The 16145-nt window shown below is 42.7% G+C and overlaps 1 protein-coding gene across 7 annotated transcripts; it reads left to right on the top strand.

Annotated features, from left to right (window-relative positions):
* The first annotated feature begins 500 nt into the window (after nt 1-500).
* HMGXB4 (HMG-box containing 4) lies at nt 501-15915 on the top strand. 7 transcript variants are annotated; one of them, XM_030040401.2, is made up of 11 exons: nt 502-716; nt 3614-3732; nt 5112-5187; nt 6155-7119; nt 7240-7317; nt 8505-8586; nt 9098-9162; nt 9452-9557; nt 10113-10282; nt 11476-11598; nt 13535-15915. In XM_030040401.2, the coding sequence occupies exons 4-11, from the start codon at nt 6229-6231 to the stop codon at nt 13577-13579; spliced, it is 1560 nt and encodes a 519-aa protein (XP_029896261.1). In that variant the 5' UTR covers nt 502-716; nt 3614-3732; nt 5112-5187; nt 6155-6228; the 3' UTR covers nt 13580-15915. The 7 variants fall into 7 exon arrangements, with proteins under 7 accessions (XP_040985403.1, XP_029896261.1, XP_040985405.1 ...); XM_041129471.1 differs by adding an exon at nt 2918-3023 and having other exon boundaries at nt 573-716; nt 6155-7317; XM_030040400.2 differs by lacking the exon at nt 502-716 and adding exons at nt 908-1150; nt 2918-3023 and having other exon boundaries at nt 6155-7317.
* Nucleotides 15916-16145: the final 230 nt, after the last annotated feature.

Genomic DNA, 16145 nt, shown 5'->3' with positions numbered 1-16145 from the left:
CTGGCCCACGCGTGGCTCCCACGCCTCTGAAGGGGCACATAGCACCCGTGGAACCTCCCTGGGGTGCCTGGGGACACAGTGAGTGGGCCCAGCCCCCGGTGCGAGCAGCAGTACGCTACGGCCCCTCACTCTAGCCTCAGCCCTGGGCCCGTACGCTTGCACCAGCGGAGCACCGGGCGGGCGAGGAGGCCCCAAGCCAGGCCCCGGGGCCAAGCCTCCGGGTAAGCCCCGGCGCACGGTATTTCGAACCTCACCCGCGATAGGAGCGGCGTGCCGTGGCGGGGAAAGCTAACTGCGTGGCGGCTGCCGCCCCAAGGCCGTGACAGCCCGGTGCGGGGTCCCGCTCACACCGCGGGCAATGGCGCTCCCCTCCCGCCTCAGCCCATCGATGCGCTCAGCAATCCCGCAGCCCGCCTTCTCCTCCGCCCCCGCGGGTGTTCCCGTTGGACGTGCTCGGCGCTCGGCTCTCTGCCCCTGGCCCCGGCGCCGGGCGGGTCTCCCTTGTCTCCATCTCCAAGATGGCGGCCGCGGGCGGCGGCGGCGCGGCGGGAAGCGGCAGTGCGGAGTGAGGCGGCCGCGGCACCTCGTCGCTCTGCGGCTCGGTTACCGGCGGGCCGGCAGGCCCTGTCGCCTCTCGGCGGTTTTACCGCCGGGGCAAGCTCGGGCCTGCTGCAGGGGCGGAGCCGCGGGCTGGAGCGAGGCCGGAGCCCGTTCGGGTGAGAGGACGCGCGGGCGGGAGCGGGGGCGGCCGAGCCCGCTTCAAACGGCGGCGGCGGGGCCCGGGCTCTGAGGGAATTGGCGCGCATGCGCGGGGCTGGGCCGTGGGGTGCCCCGCGGGGGGGGACGACGACCGGTCCCGGCCCCGTGTCTGCCGAGGGGCCGGTGCCGACGTTTGCCCCCCGTCTCCTCCGCCTCGCTCGGCATTCCCGGCGGGACCCGCCTGCCCCTCGCGGTTTTCCTGCGGGTCGCTGGGAGCTCCGGCGGGGAAATGGGGCGAGGGAGCCCGGTCCTCCGGTTCCACCCGCCGCCGTCTGTCGCCAGTGGGGTGTGCGGCCTCCCTTGGGGGACCGAAGCGCGGAGGTGCCGGTGGAGTCCCGGGAGGGGGGCTGCAGAAAAGCAACGCTTGGCCGCGATCCCGCGAGCATGTGCGGTAAGGAAGGGGAGACGTGCAGGGGAGAGCTTCTTCTCCACTGAACCTGTGCGATTACTGCTGAAACCGCAGAATTTGAAGCAGGGGAACCTAATTAGGGTTTACAGGACAAGACTAGTTAAGGATATGTGTTGTATTTGCAGGGTTAGAGGTCTAGTTGTAAGCCCCTTTGGGCGTTATCTACCAATCTTTACACCTGCCAAGCAAATAGGATGTTAAAAGACAATAAAAGGTACGTGTGTAGCTATAAACGGATCTTAGTTTTTCCAAGTCATCTGTTCATGAACGACTGTCGTCAGCTTTGTTTTGCTGAGCAGTATCTCGATGAGGCCCTTGTCCTCTTGAGCACAGTGCTTTGGTATCATGCATGTTCCCACCGAAGTCCATATGACAGCTGAACATCGTGAAACATTGCCAGGATCTGGTTCAAGATTGTGAGCCCACAAGTGGCAAGATGCTCTTTTGTATTGCAAAGTGCAGTGCTCTAGTGCGTACACATAGGCAGTGCTCTTGCTTGTATACGTAAATTCTGCCTACAAATTGCTGTGCTTGCTACCAACAATGTATAGTAGTCAGACTATTGACTTAAAACATTTTGTGGCGGATGGTTTCCCAAAATCTGAAGAAATAACATGTATTCCTATGAATTTAAATAGAAACATGTTCTGTGTACCTGCAAGCTTGATTTAGTTGGGACTTTGTTGTTTCACTTAAGTAACCACTGTAGGATGAATATGTTGTACATTCTCAGCCAACTATTTATAAAACTGAGGTACGTGCAGGGATGTACAAGCACAAGTTCCCCTGCTCTCAAGGTATTCAAGCGTAACTTCAGTGTGGCAAGATTGCCGTGACAGCTAGAATGAACAAGTTGCATGGTCTTTGTGGTTGAATTCTTACACACGTGTGCACATACACAAAAACACACAAAATCAGTTAGGTGCAATTGGTTTAATTGCTTATGAGCAGAAGGTCAATTTTTTCATGTTCAGCTGGTTGCTGACTGAAGAACAAAAGCTGTTTACTCTGAGAGAACCAGAGTGCAGCTATTCCATAAGGGCACTGTCCTGCTGTGTGCCAGCAACTGTGGAGCAGAATGACTCGGAGGAGGCCTGAAACCTAGGGGCTGACAGAAGTTGGGGTGCTGCGGAAGGCCTAGTGAAAAGGAGTGCTTGCTTCAGTTCCCTCTCCCAGGCTGGCATTCAGAATGGCTGCAGTGGTAGTGTTGGGAAACACATCAGAAGGATGCACACCTTCACTATAAAATGTGTGATCCTTTAGTTAAAAAGATTTGAAATACTTCTTTTGTAGGACAATGATTTCTGCCTGGTTCCTTCTTTTCCTTCACTTCATCTGAGATTCAAGGGTTTGAAATCTCTCTTTAAATATCCCACTCTGCTACAGTGGCTCCTGACAGAAAATGGCTTTTGCACAAGTTTGGGTGCAGTTTTGTGTGTCATGAAGATCAAACTCAGCTGTCTTCTCACCCTCTTTCTATTTTTGTAAATAAATTACTTCAGTGTCTTGGAGATTTTACAAGGAATAGGTGGTCTTTTATATCTTTAAAATAAGAGAAGACCAACTTCCAATTTAATTTCAAAAAAATATTCTGTCAAGCCTGAAGAGTGAGCATGAACTGACCAGAAGGTAGACCCCTTTCCTTTCCCACTGTCTTCCAGAGAATCTTCACTTGGTTCAGAGGAAGTTTCCCATTTTACATCATGATTCTTCTTTATGGGAGGGTTATTTTCATTCTCTGTTTCTCAGACCTTTTCCTGTAGATGGGAACGGGGGAAGGAGCCCAGACGTGGCAACACATTCTCAGGCTCCTGCAGGACCACCATGGCTTATGATGACTCCAAGAAGAAAGAAGGTATGACTGCTTCATAATCTCAGAGGGAGTTGCCAAAAAAAAAGGGTACCCTCTGCAGCCTTTGCCAGGCCATGCAGTCAGAGTGGGAAAGGAAGCTAGTATGCTGTGGAGCCCTTAAATTTAACCTGGCCAAGTTGTTGGAGGATCCCAAGCCCTTGACTTCCAGGTGTAAAGTACTGGGGTTTAGAACTTGAGAGAAATGGGTGGTATTTCCTAATGCAAACACCTTGATTGGAAACTCTGCCACTGCAGCCTTTCTCCTCCCTGCCAGGTCAATGGAAAGGGGGACCAGGGGTAAGGATATGTTTAGTCATGGTAACATTTCTAGGTCCAGTTGTCTTTAGGAGAAATATACAAGGGTTAGAAATGAAATCTGGAGTGATTATGTTACAGCATTAGAGCACTGAGCCCCATCCCTGTGGTCAGAGAGTACAGACTGTTACCTTTTAGGCCCCTGTGCTTGTTGGGCTTTGTGCATCACTCTGTGCCAACATCCACTGTTATCTTATTTTGTGCATAGTCCACATGTCTATCATTCCTTAATGGGGTATTTAATTTCTTCCTTTTTTCCCATTTCACATAAATCTTAGAGTACCTAGAGAGTGACCGAAGTGTTGATGACGTGGGGCTGCCAACTGGCAGGATACAGCGAGAGAAAAAGCGCTCTTACAAGGATCTGCTGCAAGAGGAAGACGAGATAGCAACTCAGGTCAGGAAGCCCTCAGAGAAAAGGTTGAAGGTGTAAGGATATGTGTAAAGCTAGTGATGGGATGGGATGGGTGGGTTTCTTGTTCTTTTTTATATAGAAATGCATGTAGAAGACAGCAAGAGCAGCTAATCGTGTCCTGTATTGTTCAGTAACTTTCCTGGGAAAAAGGAGGGGGTCAGTCCCAATTACAACTGATTCTGATTTTTCTGGCCTCAGAAAATAGGGTAGTAGGATGCTGTCCTAGTCTTGATGTAGAACCTTGCAAGTCACAGGATAGCATGAATAACTTTTTACACACACACACACACAAAATTTTTCTTAGAATTTGTGGTTGTATAAATAGCCAGCAAAGGATGAATATAATGTTAACTGACGCACTGTTGTCTTCCTGATTCTGCAGACAGCCTGAAATGATAGCTCTTGAGAGGTATGAACTTGCCCTATTCACCTCTTTGGGGCCTTAACTCTGAAATCACGTAGTAACAACTTAAGTTTCTTCAAAACTTTCCTCTTTGAGCTAAAATTTCTGCTGTTAGCTCAAAGGTGACTATCTTGTGTGATTTTTTTTTTTTTTTTTTTTTTTTAATCTGGAAAAGAAGTTCTAGTTTAAAATGAAAATCATCTTCTACCATGCAGATGGAATTCTGTAGAGGAGCTTCATTTTCAGACCGTAAATTGGTCAAGAGACAAATAGTAATTAGATGACATAACATATTAAGGACAATTTTTTGGCCCCATCATTATAATTGTCACCTCTCTGTACCTCCTTTCACTTTTATCTTTTTCAGCTTATTAAACATGAACTGCTCACCTTCATTTTCAAGGCTTGACAGCCTATGCATGCTTAGTTATTTCTTAGCTTTATTAAGAGGTAGATGTCTGCCTTTTATCAACTCATCAGCTGATCTCCAAGTGCTGGCTTTCATTGCCCATTTCTTAACACTTTCAAATGTGCTTTTTCAAGTTTTCTTGTGTATTGCTCCTCTCACTTGGGCGGAGCTCCCTATAGAGATCTGTCTTTCAATTTCCTTATAGCCATGTTGTGCTGCAATGCCTAAAGAAAGCTTGATGCCAGTTAGGTGGCTGATGTGCTGAAACCTGTTCTGACTAAGACCATGTTTTGTATTCTCCCACCTATCCGTACCATGCTTTTTGTCTCTTACCTTAAACCTACAGCGTGGGCTCCTGGGGACAGATATGTTTCCTTTGCTTGTTTTAGCACCTAGAATAATGATCCTGTTTCATACCTAGGGTTCCTTGCTGTTACAGTAATACAAATAACTCTTGATATCTCCTACAAATTATTTATGTCAATACTCCATGTGAATCTCATACTATTTCCCTCTTGTTTGTCAGCAATTTTTTTCTTCTTATTCTAGGACAGTGATCTTTTTCCGGGGACAGAACCTCACAAAAAGAAGAGAAAGCACTCCTCAGATGAGTTCTGCTACAGAGGTAAGATAGTAATCGAGCATGGGAAAGGGCTAAGGGATCATGACTTTGAGGAAAGGGTGCTGTAAAACCAGTGTCATCAATCTTTGTGGTTAGCACTTTATGGGGGGAGAATACATCAACCTGTCTTAGGACAAGTAATCAGAAGCCTGATGCTGATCAGCACCAGACAGTAGAAGATTAGGGAGTGATATTTTCAGAGTCTAGCTTACCAAGTTGCCATTGTTGAGGGTAGAGATCTTCCACCCTCTTTTGATTGACAAGTTGTAGTTTTCGAACCCATGCCTTCCCTTTTGGCATTTGCATTTCATTTTTCCCTATTACATTACAAACTGTAATTTTACTTGCAGATAGTATTACTTTCTCTGAATTTATAAAAATAGAATGCATCAGGGTGAAAAAGAAATGCTTTTGGGTTCAGTTTAAATACAGAAACATTATTCTCACAATTAATAAGCTGGCTAGAGAATGACAATTCTGTTCATAAAAGCTTAACAGGTTTAAGATTTATTTTTGGCCCAGTGAAAAGAGAAAGCCCAGTTGAAATGTCATCAAAATCTGGTTTCAGAATGAAAAAGCTTGTATTTTCAATTCATTGGTCTCACCTTGGCTAAAAATGGCACTAAAACCTTGCACTTGAGATGTAATTTCAGGCTCAGTAAGATACTTTTTCATCAAAATATGTTATTTCACAATGGAATAAAGAGTTTGACAAAACTTCAAGAACTTTCCTACTCTGTCTTCCTGCCTTGAATTATTTGACCAGCTTGGGCATTACAGCTCCTGAATTGTATCAGTAAGGCTGTGCTAAGCTGGCTACAAGCTTCAGAGATCTTTTGTTTAAGCCGGGATGTAAATCTGTTAGCTGTAATCATAAGTCTTGCAGGATTCCCACTTCACTTCTTTGGGCTGGTGTAATGCTGTCTTTAAGGGAATCATCTTGATGTACATTTCTCTTGATCTTTTTCAGGTGTTTCGCCTTTGGATCTACCATCAAAGAAGAAGAAAAAAGCAGTTTCTAGCCCATCCTCAGCTGATACAACCATGGATTTACTCAAGGCTATCACCTCACCTTTGGCCACAAGCTCAAAGTCTTCAAAGAAGACCTCTGAAAAATCATCTTATTCTTCCTCTGGCCATTCTGAAAGCAAAAAGGAGCACCACAAGAAGAAGCTGAGTGGGAGCAGTGGGGAGCACTCAGTGGATGATGGCAGCTTCCACAAATCTAAAAAAATGAAACCTCTCTATGTGAACACAGAGACACTTACTCTTCGTGAACCTGATGGCTTGAAGATGAAGCTCATCCTTTCACCGAAAGAGAAAAGTAGTGCAGCAGATGATGATTCTTTCTCCTACTCTTCAGCACCAGCAGCTGCAAAGAAATCTTCAAAGAAATCGGCTCGAGATGAGCAAGGCTCATTCCTGCTGGGTCATGAACTGCAGAGCTTCCTGAAGTCATCCCGGAAGAAGCACAAACCGCCGCCGGACTCACATCCACCTTCTGAGAATTTTGGTGCTGACACCTCCCTTTTTTCAGAGGGCCATGGGAGCGAGTATGAGATTTCAGGTGTGGAGGCACCGCCAGAATCTGGTTCCTCTTCTGGTGGGGAGTTGGAGGCTGGAGAGCTAGTGATAGATGACTCCTACCGTGAAATCAAAAAGAAGAAGAAGTCAAAAAAAAGTAAGAAAAAAAAAGACAAAGAGAAACACAGAGAGAAGAAGCACTCTAAGTCTAAAAAGAGTTCTGGGCACGGTCCTGTGGCAGTAGCTGAAGTGTCACCACCACCTCCTCCCAGTACCCCCTATGTTCTTCCTCCACCTCCTCCTGCTGCTTTTCACTCAGATGGTCAAGGTGAGAAGAGAAGGAAAAAGGAAGAAAAGGAGAAGGACAAAGCTGAGAAATGGGAAAAGGAAAAGGAAAGAGAAAAAGAAAAGGAAAAAGAAAGAGAAAAAGAAAAGGAAAAGGAAAGAGAAAAAGAAAAGAGGAAAGGAAGAAAAAAAGAAAGAAAGGAAGAAAAGGAAAGAGAGAAAGAAAAGGAAAAGGAAAGAGAGAAAGAAAAGGAAAGAGAAAAAGAAAAGGAAAAGGAAAGAGAAAAAGAAAAGGAAAAGGAAAGAGAAAAAGAAAGAGAAAAAGTAAGGAAAAATCGGAGGGAAAATAGGAATTGGGTGGTGGGTAATGGTGAATTAGGCACTCCATTACAAAGGCATGTTAAATTGAAACAGAAGGGTAACTAATACCAGGATCAATGGTTTCAGTGAAGCATGTTTGGAAAAATGTGTCAGCCACTATGTCATTGTGGTTTTGTGGCACAGGCAGTCTTTAGCCAATGGAGGTTCTTTGAAAAGGTTATACTTAATTTGCTTGGTACAGGTTATATACCAAGCACAACTGCATCATTTTCTAAGGTAACCAGTTCCAGCTGTTGCCAGGCAGACTTTTGGACTAGTGATCTGGTCCATCATCACAGTTCTGGTAAAAAGGAATCGAGCTGTAACCTGAAAAGTGAAGATATTTACCTGTATACTCCTGTATTCAAATGAAATTCTAATTCTTATAGACTACCACATTTCCAGTTTTGTCCTGTACTCATAAATTCAGTTTTCCATGGTTAGTGTTTAAAAATATGAGTAGGAGAAATGGTAGCTAGCATATGAATGAGTTTACAGGTGATAGAACTGTAGCTGTGTAAGTATATAAATGGGGAAAAGCAGTTTCTGTATGCTCAGAGAGACAAGAGTTGCTTTGTGTCAGGAAATGGGCAGATGTAGCCCAAATTTGTTCAGCCATTATTCTGTTCTATTTGGTAAGTTTTCTCTGATCATAGCTCAGCAACTGCTTATGCCTCTGCTGTCAGCGTACTTATACTGTCTATTTTCCTGCCAATTTGAAGTGTTTGTAAGGATGCAAGGAATGGAACGAAACATTGTGATGAAGACTGAATTGTTTTGACAGATCTGTAATAGGTACTGTGAATAGTATGACAGATACATTTTTTTATTATTTTAAGTTTTAAAACAGATATATTAACAGAGTTGTATGTTGATCCTGGATTTAGAATAGCACGTTGTTGTAACTTATGAATGAAATGCGTTGATAGAGTTGTTGCAAGATAAGCCTTGTAGCAAGACTGGTTCTGGCTGGTTCCTGTGCTTTCATAAACACTAAATTCAGCTAGAACATGTAAAACGCTGCTTTTTTAGGTTCCTGATCTAAGCACCACAGCTTTCTTTAAGTCTTCAATAAATGCCAAATTCTTATTAAATTCAAGTAGGTCTCATCATAATTAAAAATCTTTGTTTCCTTTTCTTCTTCTGACTAGCCAAAGAAGAAAAACATGTCTGCCTATCAAGTGTTCTGTAAGGAATATCGTACAACTATTGTGTCTGAGCACCCTGGAATAGGTGAGAGAATAATCTAGCCTTCTCTTCTCTTGATTATACACCAGTCGGATTAATTAGCAGAACGTATTGTCTCTGTTTCATACCAACATCTTAACTTTGACAGAATGTAAAGAATCTGCCAATTTTCTTTGAATAAGAGGTGACAAAGGGGACAGGAGTGGATTTCATTATTTGATTTCATTGCATTTTAACCAAGCTGTGAATCTGGATAAAGAAATTGCTAGCTTTTTCTTTCTTTACTTAAAGAGTTACCTTCATTGTGTCACTTTCCTGTATATACACATGTGACTTTATATTCCCATGATCAAGCTTTTTTTTCGTTATAAAGAGTAATGGGAATGCACACTGGCAATCATTTTCAGGACAGTATGGAGAGTTCCAGTTGTGGAATGGGTTGCTTCCTGAATGTGTATGCATGGGCCAGTAAATTTCCTATGTTGTTTCCATGATTTTATGATTTCATTTGTTTTAAACATTTGTTTTAAACATTTTTCTTCTTTCCTTCTGCCAGATTTTGGAGAGCTAAGTAAAAAACTGGCGGAAGTGTGGAAGCAGCTACCTGAGAAGGATAAACTGGTGAGTGTGTGTGAGGCATTTTTGTAAAATGATTTCTGTAAACTAGGTGCTTAGGTCAGAACGTGCTGGCAGCATTGCCACCATACCTTGAAAAATGCTACCTATGTCGCCAAAGTATGTAAAGATGGAAAGTATGGAAACCTTGCCCTTGCGATCATAAAAGCATCCATTTTCTTATCATATTGCTTCATCAGTTAGGTACATAACATCATTCTGCCTCCGGGTCCTGGCATCAGGTAACAATTACCTAACGTTACGAATCTCTCTTTTCATACCATGGTAACTGCAGATCTGGAAACAGAAAGCTCAGTATCTCCAACACAAGCAAAATAAAGCAGAAGCCACCACTGTGAAGAGAAAGGCATCATCTTCAGATGGGGCACCAAAAATAAAAGGTAATTGTTGCACTTTATTTGCTCTGGTCTTTTCTTGGACGGGGAAGATAGTGTTGCCTGTGGAATAAGGAACAAAGATCCTTTCCTGCTTCACATCCCTACCTGCTTTCTCACAAGGCTTGACATTTAAATCGTCATATTACTCAAAAACAATTTTACTGTGAGAGTGAGAATGATATCAGCATTTTTCAAAAGTATTTCCTTGTCTAATTTGTAGAATGGTATTGGTTTTAGCAGTTTAGGGATTTAAATGTTAAATAGGAAGAGGCAGCAGGGAAGTTCTAGTGAGATTAGTTTGCTGCTAGAGGAAGAAGGTTTGTTCTTGGCTTGGCATCTCTCTATCAAATCTCCCAAACCAAATCTCCCAGATTGCATTCAGCCAAGACAGATGCTTTGTGCTTGTAGAAGGAAAGTGTTGACTCCAAAGACCACAGGACCAGGTCCACAGAACTATTTAAGTATCTCATGCCTTTGAGATGTGAACTTTACTAAGTAAATAGGCTTGTAAGTAAAAGAAAAAGAAGAGAATATGGAATTTTATTTGTGTGTTTCCAGCTTCTCCAACAGGAGTGATTTCCCCTCATAAGAAATCCCCCACCAGCACTGTGGTGGTGTCTTCCTCACCAGCCAAAGTCCCTGAGACAGATCCTATTGATGTAGCTGCACACTTACAGTTGCTGGGTGAATCTCTGAGCCTTATTGGTCACAGACTGCAGGAAACAGAGGTGAGTCTGTAACCAGAGATGTCACAGTGATGTCCTGTAATCTCCACACAGGAATGGAGGGATTATTATTTTATTTTACTTAGAAGTTTAACCAATGCTTTTCTGTTAGGAAGAGAAATTGGAGATGGTGTGTTGTGTCTTTGATGCATTCCTGTTTGTTTTCAGTGAAATAAAAAGTCTTGTTTCTCAGTAAACAGTAGGCATCAAAGACAGACAGGTCCTTTGCAGCTCTAGGTCCTCGAAGGCAATTCTTAGTTCAGCAAACTCTTGAGTCTTTTCTTACTATATGTTCACCTTGGATCTGGTACTTCCTTGCTGTCTTTGCCAGCAGTCTCTGGTCCAGTTTCTGTTACTGTCTCAAGACTTCTTAGAAAACCATCAGCCTTTACCAAGGTGGTTTTTGCATGTCCTGTTGTTTTCTGGCAGTATCATATTGCCAGTGCTTTGGATAGGGGCTAACATAGAAGATGTCATATTTTAAGGGTTTCCTACTGTTAGATGATAGTGATTCTACGCACACATGCACGCGCACTTTCAGAACTCAGCCCAGCCTGTAAGGAGAACACACATATTTGGCTCAAGTAATATAATTGAATTTTGTGGCTAGCGTGGTCATCTCATCCCACTATACTTACTTGTTTTATCAGCAGTAAAATAAATGTTCTTGCATTTTGTTTCTGGTATGACCGATTGAGGTCATTCTTCAGAGGAACAACCAGAGTAAATTCTCCCCCTTTATAGAAAGGCACAGAAGCAAATTCCCTTTCCTGAAAGTATGTCAATGGTTAAAGCAATTGTTACAGACTTAGCATTTCTTTAGACTTCAATAATAAAACTATTGTCTTTAGGACTCATGTAGTTAACAAAATAGATCGTACGAAATGGCAAAGGAATTACATTTTAAAAAATTGTGGAATTAAGTGTTTTATGCAACTGACAACTTTCTGACCTTTTCCGTTGTTCCCTACTTTTTTCCTACACTAGTATGTTGCCTACTGAATTCTTAATTTTTTTGAGCCAGCAGTCTCTCTGTGAAGCACATGACACAGTTTTGTTACTGTGTAAATAATGAAAGTGGACTAGAGGAGCTCAAGAGAGAAGATACTGTATCTGCATGAGAATCAATACAGTTGTGAAAGAACCGTAATTTCCACTACTCATCCCTATCAATTTTTTTCTTTCCTTACTTCCAGGGAATGGTGGCTGTTTCAGGAAGTTTGTCAGTACTTCTAGATTCAATCATCTGTGCTTTGGGCCCGTTAGCATGTCTGACCACACAACTACCTGAGTTGAATGGCTGCCCTAAGCACGTTTTGGTGAGTTCCTTGTGATTATTTCCATTCTAGCACTGTTGATTTCAGTGGAGTCCAGCTAGAGTTTTTTGATGAATCAGTCTTATGATGTGATGATAATTCCAGTGCAATAAGAAAATTGTCTTGGTCTTATATTGGAATATTTCTTGAAATTCTTTCAGATGTTAACTGTTGTATGATATTTTGCAACTTTTTTTCTCCCAGTGGTAACTGACTGAGTATTTGTAGCGTTGATTGCAGTGTGTGTAGGTCCTGTTTTAGTGACTGAATCAATCCATCTGAATCAAATAAAAGTGCCTGTACACATACCAGTATTTTTGAAAGTTTTTTCGGTAAAAATAAAAAGGACCTTCTATCTGCTCTGTATCACACAATCTGTTTTTCCTTTAGTAGCACAAAAAATAACTTGTGATCTCAGGATTCCTAATGTGATTGAGTACAGCCTTTTACATGTGGCTGTAACCTTCTCCATGGAAAGAAAAATAGTCTCTGTTTTAAAGAACTGTGTAACTACAGGTTCTTTTTCACTTTCAACTACACTTAATATTGAGCTCTGGTTTAGCAACAGCTTGTGGCATCTCTGTAGCATGATGTGGACATAGATTAAGATGGCAGCAGCATAAAAGGAATCAGGAGTCATGCCTCCAACACGAGACATGAATAAAGCAGTGAAGGAGAGGAGCAGAAATGAAAAATAAATATATAGTCTGCAAAAGTTAAGAGATTAAAAACAAATCTGGCAGAGACAACAACAAAAATGGGATATGAATAGGCATGTTATAATAGGGCAGCCCAAACATTGATTCATTTTGAGAACGGACTATTAACAATAAAGTTGACAGCTTAGACTGTGAGCTCCCACAAACTGGCTGCCTGCACAAAAGCTGAGTCAGTGGGGTGTTCCCATCCTAAGCCATGGAAAAACATCCTATGCTTTTTTTCCTTCTTGCTTGCCAAGTGCATTCAGAGCAATGACACCGTATGACTAATGGTGTATATATTTCAAACTTGATCAACTTATTGTTATAAGGAGCAATGGAGCTTTAGGTGGATTAAGGCACTTACCCTTCACTTCTGAAAACTGGTATTCAGACTTGATAATAAATAATTCTGATTTTTACCATCAGATATGTAACGACAGTGGTGTTTTAAGACGGATAAAATTGTTAGTGGTCGTGTTGCACGTAGAATGCAATTTGTCCTTTCAGTCAGTAGATGGCATTGTTAAATTCTAGAATCACAAATGGTGCAGCTACAGCTCCTCTGTCTTCAGCAATTAAAAGGTGGCATTCCTAAGGCCTTCTTCAGACATCCAGCCACAGGCTTGAGCTTACTGAAGTACTGCATTTGAAGAACATACAGATAATATACTGCTGGGTCTTGTTTTCTGATGTGCACAAGGACTCTTTCAGGATTCTATTATGTTTTGCAGGAAAAACTGGAGGGCGCTTCTTTTTCCCATCTGGCACCCTATTAGCGGGTGTGTTTAAGGATTTTTCTCTTTACTTTTACACTACAGAATTTCATGAAGGACTTGTGAGTGTGAAGTCAAGTAATTTTTTTTTTATATGCTACAACTTTGATCACTTTACTCAAGTCCTTCATCACTAGTCTTTCCTGTGGTTGATGTGATATGGTCGATGTGGCTTGTTTCAAATTCAGAGACAGAGTATGGGGTTCATAAGGAGGAGGTCACTTGAGGAAAGCCTCAAGCATTTTCCTTGTTTCCACGTGCTTATAAGTACTGAGGCTACCTTTATGTTTAGTTAACTTACATTTCCAAAAATGTGAAAATAAGCCTAGCTAGGCAGATTTGGTTGTCTCATTATATGATAACTTGTAACGCAAGTGAACCTGCTTACTACCCTCGTCTGTGTCATTTTTTAAGGATTTTGAGTCATTACCTGACACTAAAAAAATACTGAATTTCTTTTCCCAGTCAAACACTCTAGACAACATCGCCTACATCATGCCTGGACTTTGATGGGAAAGGATCCTGGGATGTACTCAACCTCTGCGTAACTGACTTGTGTACATATGCACTACGCCGGCACTCCCAATGGGCTCCGTGTGTAGGGTTTTAAAGTTTTATATCTGTATAGTATATACATAGGATTGTAACTATTTGACTTCTATTTTATGAAAAGTTGTGAAGTTAAGCTGAGAAAACCCTTTTGTGTTGGTGAGTGAAATGTCCTCCAATCTGAAAGTATTTTGTATGAAGAATTCAGAAAGCTTTTGAGATACTCGCCTTAAATTCAGATCCTTTGGGGGGGGAAGCAGCCAGAGAATGGACTTCTCGATATAAAGAAAAAACGTCACCATGAGAAGGGTCATTGAAACAGGTGGCTCAGAGGGGTTGTTGACTCTCCATCCTTGGTGATAAACTGAATGATAGGCCTGCTCTAGTTGGACTTCCTTTAAGCAGCAGGATGGACCAGATGACCTCCTGATATCCCTTCCAAACTAAAGTATTCTGATATTCTATGGGCAGGTAGAGATGATGATATATTTTGGACCAAAGAATAGAACTGAACTCTTCACCAGCCCTGTTTCTAACTGATTTTCAGTTTAAAATCTACTGCGTGAGGGGAAAGCTGGATAGCTGATCAAAGATACAGAGGCCTTTGCCTCTTGGTCACTTCTTCCAACCCCCCCTCTTCAGTCAGTAATAACTGAAAGTTGTCAGCGTCAGCTGGCTGGTCTGGTAGCTGGCATTTGAAGTAAAGTGGAAGATGACAACAAATTTAATCTTTTCCTGTGGACTTGCACCCAAATCATCATTGGCACGATACATCAACCAACTGCATTGGCTTGAGAGAATGAACCTCCTGCTGATTTTTCCAGGGCATGGTCAGCCTGCTTTGATGGAGAGGAGCATGGAAGCAGATGGGAAAAACTGGGATTGCTTCTGCCCATCTTGCACCTGTTTTGTGAACAGACAATTTTGGTTTCTGAGATCGCTCATCCCCCATCCCTTTCACCAGCAGTATCGAAAGAGCCGTGGTGCTGCTGTGAGGCAGTGACTAATGACCAGTTTGAAGCAGTTACGGCTGAGTAAGGCACATGTGGGTTGATTGGACCGATTCCCCTTCCTTCCAGCCACATACTTGGTGTTTGGTTTTCTGCTCCTCTAGAAGAGGAGCCGCAGGAGAGCACTTGATTCTCATATAAGCTTTTGTGTGTCTGTATGTACGTGTATGTGGTGTTCATATCGTATGTATTTAACTTTTACCAATATCTGTAACAGATTTTAATTTATCCTGTATATTTCTCTGTGTGTGTATATATATATATATACATAATTTAAAAGCAAAAATCCCTCCCTCCACCCAACAGTGTGTGGAAAATACAAATCAAGTTTGCCTCACCCCACTTCCTGCAGGAATCAGCTATATGCATAGTAGTAAGCATTGGCATTGTATGGGGAAGCACCAGGAAGTTTTTAAGTGTCTGTAGAAACAGGCTATCTTGTGAAGGTAGGTAGAACAACTGAAATATCATTTGACTCTAGCGTTTCCAGCCCTATAATTTAAAAATTTTAAAATGACAGAAGAGCACTTTTTTACTTCCAATCTGAAGTCTAGCTTCTGTTTTTCAGGGCAGTTGAAAGTGAGCTGACCCTTATTGTGGTTGAGCCCCAAATCACACTTAAATCCTCAGGTGTGCAGGATGGTTTTTCTCCCCGTTCCTCTTTACCATGTATTCCCCAGCTGTGCCTGCACAAGGTAGTCTGTCTCTTACAGAGCTTTTCTCAGTGCACTGTTAGGTTTTTCTTGGTCAGTGGAGGAGGCAGAAGGTTCTCAGACCACCATGCAAGTTCCCAACCCAAGTGTCAGACCAGAGCATACGTGTTTTAACAATACATCACTAATCCCAGTGAGCCTGGAATTGGGAAGGGCCCAGGAGGGAGGCAGTCTCACCCTGCCTCAGATCCTGACCTGTACTAAAGCATCCGCTGTTGGGAGCGGCACAAAATCCGTGGCTCTTTCCAGCCCTTTACAATTGAGAGCATCATGGTGAAGGGATAGATCTGCTCTCTAAGGAACAGAAGGGGATCAGCTTTAGCTTTGTCATCTGTACAATGGAAAACTCTTGAAGAGTGAAAAACACACACAACCCTGGTGTATTGTATTTTTATTAAAATTTGTACACTTTGTATAATCTGTATCTTGTGGTATTTGGTACTAGAGGGAAAACTTTGGCAAGACTTAGCAGTTTTTATATTTTTGTTATTTCTTTGCTGTTTGATCCAGATTACATTACAATTATACAGCGAAACCTTTTTGTACTGTACTTACAATATAATTTTTTTTAACATTTGGAGTATCGTCATTCATTTCTGGCATGCACCGTGTTTTCTGCAGCTGTCATTACTACTACTACCTAGTGTTTCTCAGCAAATTCTAAACTCCTTAAACTCGCTCGGTTTCTGCTCCCTGCCGCTTCGCCTCGGTTCGGGTCGGCGTCGTTCAGGTGAGAACAGCCCGCGGGGCTCGAGGCGAGCGTGTTAACGCGGGATGTCGAGGCGTGACGGCGATTTGCGCCGG

This window comes from Aquila chrysaetos, chromosome 17 (genome assembly GCF_900496995.4).
Source record: "Aquila chrysaetos chrysaetos chromosome 17, bAquChr1.4, whole genome shotgun sequence".
Classification (NCBI taxonomy): Eukaryota; Metazoa; Chordata; class Aves; order Accipitriformes; family Accipitridae; genus Aquila; species Aquila chrysaetos.
Note: the sequence above shows the minus strand (reverse complement) of the source record. Positions and strands in the feature narration are given on the sequence as shown.